We start from the raw sequence: 10471 nt of genomic DNA on the forward strand, positions 1-10471 counted from the left end.
GGTTGTTAAACTAACAAAACCTCTCATCTCGATCCTTGATTGAATGGTCCGATTTCCGTCAACGTTTTTATGTCAAATGTATCCTCGTATAAATTTTATGTATCGTTTTTTTCATTTCAAGCTCGATCGGGGTTGGTTTTAGTTTTAAAATCTTATAAATTCGTCATTCTGATCAAACAATATACCAAGATGAGACTTTAAGCACCTTTTCCATTAGATTATGATTCAATAAACAAACATGGTGATGTGGGCATCAGATAATTTAAGCACCTTCTTCTACTCGATTATGATTCAAGAAATAACAACGGTGATCTTGACGAGCGGCTAATTTAAGCATCTTATTCCGCTCTCGAGATAAACAAGTAGGACGATCGAGCTTATGAGTTAGTCGTCTACAATTTCGCCGTCCTTTTCGTGTGATCATGTGTTTCCAATCACCCACCAAAGCCTTCACCTTGCTCTTTCGGGTTCGAATCATTTTGCTAGCAGCCTTTTTGATAACATTGTTAAAAGAACTCGGAAGAACTTTCTTTTCTCTATTGGATTGGTGTTTTAAGCACCGTTTTTCTCGAATGCGGATTCGGGATCGTGCAATATGTTATACGGACTCATTCGCCTTAAACTCCGCGCGTGATCCTTTGCCTTTTGTTCTCCAACCAATAGTTTTTGTTGCCTGAATTCGATAATTGACCAACTTACCCCGAATAAGTTGTTTCTATATTTTGATTAGTTTGTATAATTTATTAAATTATAATAAAATAAATATTTTCATAACAAAATATATCCTTCGAAAATTTTAGAAGAGAATGAATTTTATTTTGAGAGTATATTGATAATATATAAGTTCGTTCCACGTTGTTCCATAAGGTAGGGGTAAAACACACCTATTGCACTTTGTTCATGTTTTTCCCACATGAAATTAATGTCACTGCCACACATGGAACAACGATTTATGTTTTGCTCTATCATATCATGTCTAGTGTACCAAACACTCCATATGATAAGGAAGTCTCGAAAAATGTGCCCCAAATATCGAGTTATGGATATGTTAGTTTTATTGGACTGGTATTTGTTGTCGACACTTATGGGCCATTTACCAAATGCTTACCGAGTGAGCATGGTAAGTACCGACAATCTTACCCAGTAAGAGGTAATGAAAAAACCAAAAATCTTACCAAATAAGTGAAGAAGGCCAAAGCTTACCAGGTAAAAGATGCGTAACAAAAATCAATTTTTAAAAGCCGAAAATGTTACTCAATAAAATAAGTGAGGGTAATAACTTTTGTCGGGTAAGTAGTCTGAATTTACTTGATTATTAAGTCATGCTAAATGATATTCTACAATAACAGTTTATCTGAATAGAATGGTCATGTTCGAAAAAACTATCTACAAACATTGTAATATAAAACCACAAGGGTGGTGCCTGATTGGTTTGAGTTTGACTCCAAAGGTCAAAAGTACCAGGAGGTCCCAGGTTCAAATCCAAGTAGGAATAAAAATCCCCTTGTGGCCACGGAGATTCAAATGCGGTGACTCCGGACCATCTGCAAAGCAGGTGGTCGCCCTAGGATTAGTCGGCTCGCATAGCGGGTTGGATATTCAGGTTAATAAAAAAAAACATTGTAATATAAAGACAGAGTAATCACATGTGAATATTAACCATTCTCATATTCTCTTATTTAACCATGTTCTCTCCTTCTCTCCATATAATGCATCAACAGAAACACAAAATAAAAAGAACCAAACACCCACCAAAAAGACTTGATTAAATTGCCATCTTACTGTCCATCTACAAACTCATGATCAGATCTTCTTAAAAACTAAAGTCTTCCCAACTTCAAACAAGTTTGTTCGACAAATTGCATCGCTAATTGATGATCTCCCTTACCAGCCAATCAAGACTCGGGTACGCGAAATACAGAACAAGAAAAGACGGAACAGCAAACAGAATCGTAATGAGAATGTACACTGCCAAGATGATTGCACTTGCAGGTATGGCATATAACACAATAAGCAGAAATATGAAGACCAAAGGGAACTTAGCCGTTAAGTGAACAAAGAAGATTAACGACTTACGTAGAGACGAGTGGAGCCTTTCTGTGTTGGAATGTGTAACCCGCGAATCTTGTTGACGATTGGAATCACCGACACCCGGTCCAACCGTGTTACTTCCTCGGCTCGAGCTCAACTGATTGCTGGCCCAGCCTCGGTTCCATGACCAACCAGATACTGGTAGATGGTCCATGCAGGATGAGGAATGAGACTTGACTCTATCACCATTCATGCTCTCGACCATCCAAAGAAGAAAGTAATTCTTTCGGGGAAACTTGAGATTCCCTTTATAAACTAGCCGAAACGACAACTGGTTGCACCACGGGCACGATATGAAGAATGGGAGCTGGATTGGGAGAGTTGGCAGTTTCACAACAGCCCATTGTAGCCCAAGGACACAGTTCTTGCAGAGGGTATGACCACACCATAATACATAGGGCACATTTTCGACAATATTGAAAGATTCCCAGCAAATTGGGCACTCAAAACCTTCCTCTCTGCTGTTATTTACCGAAACCTCGTCATCTGAGCAATCGGAAGAAGGTTGAGCGGGTCTAAGAGAATCGTTCTTAAGTCCAGAGGAACCAGCAATGGCGTTTGAAGCAAAACCCCACATGTCTAACACAAAAGTTTACCAAACTACAGGGTCAACAGTACCAGCTGGTCAGAGGGCTGCAAAATCGAAAATCTTCAAGAAGTTAAATCGCTTCATAGTTTCCGGGATTTCAAGTAAGTTTGTGTTTTTGTAACTTGTGTGACATTACTCATCATCATCACATTGGTGGAACAAGAACACTAACAGAAACATATAAGCATATATCATACAATAAGTTAGATAAGTTAGTGATTTCCCTAAGGATGCGTTTGGTATTTAGACAGGACTGAACGTCCAATAGTGAGATAGGTGGGTAAAAGACTCATGGAAGGTTTTAGGGTTTTAATTTGACATGGGTAGTTTAGTAATTTAAGAATCTTATCCCATCTCTTATTTTTGTTCCACCTATTTTCACTCAGGTCATGTCCTGTCCCAGACTCCCAATCTAATATCGCAGAAAACGTGGGACAACAAATTTTTGTAGTGCTCTATCTCGAGTACCAAACGCCCCCTAAAATATACTTACCCTACAAGCATGCAAAGAGAAAAGGTGAAGTGCAATATGGAAAGTGAAAAGGAGTTCCAAGGAAAAAATTGTGTTTGGTATGCAGACGGGATTGGACAGCATTGAATTGGACACAGCCAGACAGACGAGTAAAGTTGGCAGGTGAAAGAATTGTCAAAGTTTTTAGGGTTCTTTAATTTGACATGAGAAGTTTAGTAATTTACCAATCTTGTCTCATCTCTCTGATTTTTGTTCCTCCTATTTTGGTCAACCCGTCTAGTCCTAGTCTAATGTCACGCCAAATGTAGGACATGAAGTTATTGTTAAATCATGCCCCATTCATTTTGTCCCGAGTACCAAACAGACCTAAAAAAAAACCAAGCAGGACTAAGGATACACAGAATCTCTCACGGAGCCAATACTTTGGCACACATACATTAACAAAAAGTAGATAATAAAAGCTGTATTCTTAGAGGTCAAGGTTCAAGCCTCACCAAGGTGAGGAGTGCGTTTGAGTATTTCCATATATAAAATATTATATACTTAAAACTAAACCACAAGGGTGACTCAAGCTAGCAACAAAAAGATTCTTGTATCGAATCATAATACATGATACAATTTCTATGATCAAATTTCCAATCAATGCATGATCCACTTGAAACAGCTGAAAACATAATGAATTACATTATGAAGTTTATGGTTATTCCACAATTTCTTGAAATCTTCATATCATCATTCACCATCAGTTAGATTTACAAAATATTTCCTTCTCTTTGTTTCAATCTTTCTTTCATGCTTACAATCAATAAGCAAATGTGAGAAACAAGCTTCATGAGTTGAGTCCCATAAAGAATGTTGGTGACTTTAGTTAAAACATCGGTCTATTTTTCATGTTATTGGATTCACAAGAGAATATAGGGTAACTAGTTAACAGCTAGAACATGGGTTAGGTGGTGTGCAGTGCACCCTCGTGTAAGCTAACCAGAACCCGAGAACATTGGATGACGTCTTATGGCAATGGTCAAAGGGATCGCACCCTGGGCTCTGGTCCTGCTGAATGTTACCCACAGACGAGTTTTCAGCTGATGATTACTCACTGATATATTATCAGGCTGAGGACCTGATCAGTTTTGTAAATGCTTTTTCCCTAACTGTCCACTGTTTATTTCCAGCAATCATTTCCATTTCTCTAAACAATAATTTAGGAACAGTTAAGATTTTCTAAGTTTACAATTGAGATTTGAGATTATCCTGGAGTTAATTTTATGAAACCCGGGCAAAATTGGGTCAATATATATCTTAGAACAAAAAGCATCTTAAATCGTTGCAATTTTCAGGAAACTGAACGAAACACATTACATGAACAACTAAAACACGCAATATTAGCGATGAATCACATCAAACCCTACAAAACATTCGTGAAATTTACAACAACCCAACATTTCAGTTTCCTCAGATTGATGAAAACAAGAAGTCAAAACGATACCGATAAAAATACCTAACTAGATTCCATTAAATAAACTAATAAAAACCCTAATTTGATCAGAATCAAAGCAATCAGACCAAAACTTTTACTGAAGCAAAAATCTAAATGATTTCATTCAATCAAACAATATATTCTTGTTTACCTGATAATCGAAATAAGATGAACATGGATGAGAAGACCGCCGGAGGCAGAGATCCATTTTCACACACAGTGTGTGTTTCTCTCTCTAGAAAGGGCGAGATTCAGAGAGACAACATCGGCAAAAGGATGTCATGGTCACCAGCTTGCGACCACATGCTTCCAAGTGTAAGGATCAAAATGTTCTGGTAATTCGCCGGCTCACCGTACTTACCTTACGCCATCGCTATATCGTTTAGAAATTATGCTTTTTAGTCCTTATAGTTTAGCAATTATAATTTTAGTCCTTCTAATTTAGAATTCCTTACTATTTTCATCTTTATTATGATTTATTATTTATTGTTATTTTGGTTTATATGATTCACAATTCTTTAATGTTTTGCTTTCATGTACTTAAAAGTAAAAAATTAGTTTAAAGACAAAAATAACAATAAATTATAAACTATAAGAACTAAAATTAAAATTTCTAAATCATAGGAACGAAAATAAAAATTATTAACAAACCATAACGACAAAATCATAATTTACTCTTTAAAATATTTTTAGAGTAAATTACAAAAATCGTACTTGTGGTTTGGGAAACTTTAATTTTCATCCCTCAAGTTTAACAACTACTCCAATGGTTTGCTTTTTGTTATAGTTTTCATCCTTGATCTTAACGTCCGTTAGAGGCTATCGTTAAGTATCCTCACGTGTTGATCACGTGAGAGGTGTTTTGGTCAATTTTTCTCTTTCTTTTTAGATCTTTTTGGTATATAGGTTTGTAAAACTAGTATACAAGTGTTTAAAGCTTTAAAATGAAGCTAAGGAGACGTTTACCATATGATTAGTAAGGGGTCGTTTACCAAATGCTATTCGGGGTATGTGCTTATCAAGTCACATTATTTTACCGGATGAATATGGTAAGGAACAAAAATCTTACCCGGTAATAGGGAGACAAGGACCAAGAGTCTTACCCGGTAAGTGAGGGCGACGACTTTACTATGGTAAGCACTTACTGGGTAAATCGTTACATACGATGCCGTTTTGATAAACTAAAGTCTTACCCGGTAAGTAAGTGGTAGTGTTAAATTTTACCGGTAAACACTTATCGAATAAGTGTTACCCTACATGATGAACATGGTAAGGATCGAGAATATTATCCGGTAAGAATGATAACAGGGGTCGAGAGTTTACCCGATAAGTGAAAGAGGCAAATCTTATCAGTTAGCACTTACCAGAGAAAATTGTTGCATACAATGTTGTTTAATGGACTAAAAAATGTCGACTCTTACCTATAAGCACTTATCGGATAAGTGTTCGAGTAAACGACCCCCAAACCTCCCTCATACTGCCCCTTTTTATTTTTGTTTTACAATAAAACTTTGCATCCCATGCATCGAATGATGCACAACTTATATGTTTATTAAGTATTTATGGGTGAAGGATCGTGTGAGAATAAGAGTTAAAGTGAGAAGCGTAAGAAGAGATCTAGACCATTTCATCTTTAATCTCAAATTCAACCATAAGTCCCACTTGATACGGGTATTAATCTGGTGCATTTCGGTGCATCTCATCCTAATGTGCATCCAATGGGGAAGATTTTTTCTTATGCTTCTCATCTTCACACTCCTTCTCAGTAGAACCAACCCAATATTTATGTTAATAAAGTTAAGGATTTGATATCAATGTTATTTATGTGTTTATTGTTGCAAATTTTATAATCTTTGAGCAATATGTGTAACTGTTAATTAGATTATGTTAATTAACTCTCGACCCTAATCACCGAAATTACTGATGCCACTAATTGAGAGGTAGAGTATGAAACTTGTCAACGGGAAGAACGTCAGATGGGTATTAACTATCGAGCTTTAGAAAACTAAGTGAGGTGGAGATTGATCAAGGGAATACGCCACCCTCGAGGCGTCCCCACTACACCGACCCCTCGATCATTATAAGGGAGATAAATCAATGCATGCATCCCATTGGCAGATGACCGGTGCCCAAGCTCGAACCTCAGACCTTACTCGTACAAATTACACCCACACCTCTACTAGTGGCCAGATCAACGAAGTCAGTAAGGGTGAAATAAATAAGGCTAAGGGGTTGTTTGTTTACCTCTTAATAATTCCATTAAGAGGTAATCTTTGAATAGCTAAGAAGTGAATCTTGTTTGACAAAAAAAAAAATCTGCCTCTTAATGGTTCTAAACTTTCTGAATGATTTTGTATCTTAAGTCTCCCTTAACCATTGAGCACCCGAATTTCATCATGAACAATTACTAAACAATTATATTTTATTTTGCACTATATCATAAGAGTCTTTTAATTATTCTGCATTAAATCATTCAGCAATTACTAAATAATCCCTAACATAAAAACAACATGAAAGAGGCGGAGGTCATCGAAGTGTGGTGTTTTCGAGGGGAGGTGGTGCCAAAGAAGTAGATGGAGGTTGCATGAGTGTAGTGTGGAACCTACATTATAAGGTGTGATGTAGCATTCACATGATATCTCAAATTCTTAGGTTTCATTTATGTCCGTCAATCACATAAATATACGTCATCAAAGAAAGAAAGTAAATGTGAATAAAATAAATTTAAAATACATAAAAATATGATGTAACTTAGGGGCCGTTTACCTAAACACCTATCCGGTAAGCGATTAACGGTAAAATTCAACTCTATTGTTTACTTATCGGGTAAGATTTTAATCTACCAAAACGACATCATATGCAACAATTTACCTGGTAAGCTCTTACCGTGGTAAGAGTCGTCGCCATCACTTATCGGGTAAGATTATCGGTCCATGTCTTCGCTCTTACGAGGTAAGATTCTTGGTTCTTGTCATATTAATCCGGTAAGTGAATGTGACTTGGTAAACGTTTACCCAAATAAACATCCGATAAACGGCCCTTTAGTTTCATTGATGGGACAAAGATACAACCTGTGATTTTGGGACAGATTTTTTCTCCATACAACAAACATTTACATGATATGATGATACATTCTTGGATCTCAAGACAAAACTTACAAACATTTACATAATCATGCTCAAATGATAAGTGGATACCAGTTAGCGTTTGGTAAACAATCCGTTAGGAACTGTTTACTAGAAGCTTATTAGGCAAGTGCTTACCAATATCACTTATATTATATATTGATCAATTTGAGCATGACAAAAACCAAATTTTTTTTTTTTTGAAGTATATAATATTTATATACGACAAATGCAATAAATAAACTCACACACCCTCCTCACATATGGTGAGGTTTGAACCCCTGACCTCCTAAAAGGCCAAGGGCTATGATACCGCTAGGCCAAAGGCCCTTTGGTACCAAATCTTACCAAGTAAGAGGTATAACGAGGGCCGAGTCTTACCCGGTAAGCGACAAAAAAGACTCTTACCCCGTAAGCATGGTTTTAAGATCCTTGCCAACAATCAATTTTAATGTACAAGAATGCTACACGGTAAGGTAAGTGAAGGTGTTGTTTCTTGCCGGTAAACATTTGGTAAACGGCCCCTTACTCTTAAAAAACCCTTAAAAAGAATAAGAAGACTCCAACATTATTCCGAGAAATGATCCAAATCTAGTTGATGTGAGACTTAAAACACTCCCCCTCCAACAGAGGCCAGACAAGACAAAGGCAGATTGTCCCGAAGTGTCGAAAAGAGGCTAGACAGATACAAATTGGCACAAACGATATAGTCTCTTGAAATGATAAACCTATGTAAGAATAAAAGCGGTCATAGAAACGTCTAATTCCACTTTCAAAATACTAAAATCCCTGAAACAGGCCCTTTATTCTCTTAAAGTTCAAGAACAGACTACAAGTACTCGGCATGAATCAATCTGCAAAGATAAACAAATTCAAGACTTCTTCCGAATCATCGAAAACCTCGATGTTAAGCTACGAAAATGGAAAAACGAAAGTTACAAACTAACAACCCCTAATCTACAATGTCATCCATTACTTCGACAAGCAAGCCCAAGAATCGGAAGAACATACAAAACTTACATCCAATGGTTTACTGCTTCGAATCTTTGCTTAATAAGTACTTCTTGAGAACATCCATAACCGACCCAAAATCAGCCTTCACCTGAACCGGTGGATTAGCTAACCTGCAAGTCATTTCTGGGATCGATTTTGAATGGTAATCGATCTTGGATTGAGTAAACTTTAGCCCATGAGCCGTGCTCACCACAACGGTCCGGTCAGTAGGTCGAATCACACCGCTGTTTCTAAGCTTAACCAGAGCCGTTAATGCAACCCCAGTATGAGGACAAATGAACATCCCGGTTGAGTCCGCTTGAGCCATTGCGTCCATCAATTCTTCTTCGGTGGCTTCTTCCACAATCCCATTTGAATTCTTGAGAGCATAAACAGCTCGATCAATCGAAACAGGATCACCAATCTGAATAGCGGATGCGAAAGTGGTTTTAGCTTTCACCGGACTGAAATCCGACCATCCCGACTTAAAGTGAAGGTAAAGAGGATTCGCGTTAGCCGCTTGAGCGCAAACGAGCCGCGGAATCCGATCAACTAACCCTAACTCTTTGCACATATGAAACCCTTTATAGAAAGCATAAATATTCCCCAAATTTCCACCGGGAACAATCACCCAATCGGGCACTTCCCAATCGAATTGCTGCAAGATTTCTATGGCAGCTGTTTTCTGGCCTTCTAACCTCAAACTGTTCAAAGAATTAGCTAAATAGATCGGTAATTCAGCAGTTACTTCCCTAACTAATTGCATGCAACCATCGAAATCAGTATCAAGACTCAACACAAAAGCACCATTAGCAATTGGCTGAACTAATTGCGCCATTGAAATCTTGTTAGCTGGTAAGAAAACAATACTGGGAATACCTGCAGATGCACAGTAGGCAGATAACGCAGCGGAAGTGTCGCCGGTGGATGCACAACCGACTCCGACCACCGGACGGTTCATTTTACGCAACCGATTCACTTGACTAACCAATACAGTCATACCCAAATCCTTGAAACTTCCGGTATGACTAATCCCACAGTGTTTTACCCACAAATCATTCATGCCCAGATGGTGTTTGCCAAAACGCTCAGCCCAAAACATATTAGAATTACCTTCAAAAGCACTGACGATATCATCGGAATCAATCTCCGGCAACACCCATTCTTTCTTCGACCAGACTCCAGACCCATAAGGCCAGGTTGTTTTCCCGATGCGTGAATCAAAGAGGGCTTTCCAGTAATTCCCATCGAATTCCTTCAACGCATCCATATCATGTTGGACATCGAGTAATCCACCGGAACGGGATCGATAAACGATCTCGTCAAGCGAGTAGGATTCCGTGCAGTCAGGATCGGCGTTGAACGGGACGTATTTGGCGGAGAAGTTATCGCGTTCGGAGGAGCAACGGCGGTGGGCTTCTTGACGGATGCTTTCGTCTGCGGGGCGTCGGTGCTTGATGGCGGGTGTTGTTTCGATTGGTTTGTCGATTGTGGCTTTGATGGTGAGAAATTTAGGGGTAGTGTTGATGGTTCTAGGGTTTGGTTGTTGAGGGGAGAGGAAGAAAGGGGAAGATCGGAGAAGAGAAGAGGCCGCCATTGGAGGAGGGTTAGGGAAGAATGGAGGTGTGCGGCGGCGAGGTGGTTCGTTAGGGTGTTGGAGTGTAAACTTATACGAGTGGGCTGCTCACTACAGCCGACGAGTCCAGATTTGCTTCGTTTCAGAC

At 38.4% G+C, this 10471-nt stretch overlaps 2 protein-coding genes across 2 annotated transcripts; both read right to left on the bottom strand.

The window, feature by feature from the left end:
* Positions 1-1650: 1650 nt before the first annotated feature.
* Positions 1651-4954, bottom strand: LOC112514740. Its single transcript, XM_025121344.1, has 2 exons — positions 4781-4954; positions 1651-2724 (listed from the first exon to the last, which is right to left on the bottom strand). The coding sequence occupies exon 2, from the start codon at positions 2666-2668 to the stop codon at positions 1868-1870; it is 801 nt and encodes a 266-aa protein (XP_024977112.1). The 5' UTR covers positions 2669-2724; positions 4781-4954; the 3' UTR covers positions 1651-1867.
* A 3579-nt stretch (positions 4955-8533) lies between these two features.
* On the bottom strand, positions 8534-10471 carry LOC112514897 (threonine synthase, chloroplastic-like). Its single transcript, XM_025121526.1, has 2 exons — positions 8775-10471; positions 8534-8608 (listed from the first exon to the last, which is right to left on the bottom strand). The coding sequence occupies exon 1, from the start codon at positions 10342-10344 to the stop codon at positions 8785-8787; it is 1560 nt and encodes a 519-aa protein (XP_024977294.1). The 5' UTR covers positions 10345-10471; the 3' UTR covers positions 8534-8608; positions 8775-8784.

This window comes from Cynara cardunculus (assembly GCF_001531365.2).
Source record: "Cynara cardunculus var. scolymus isolate 2C chromosome LG 6, CcrdV1, whole genome shotgun sequence".
In the NCBI taxonomy this organism is placed as follows: Eukaryota; Viridiplantae; Streptophyta; class Magnoliopsida; order Asterales; family Asteraceae; genus Cynara; species Cynara cardunculus.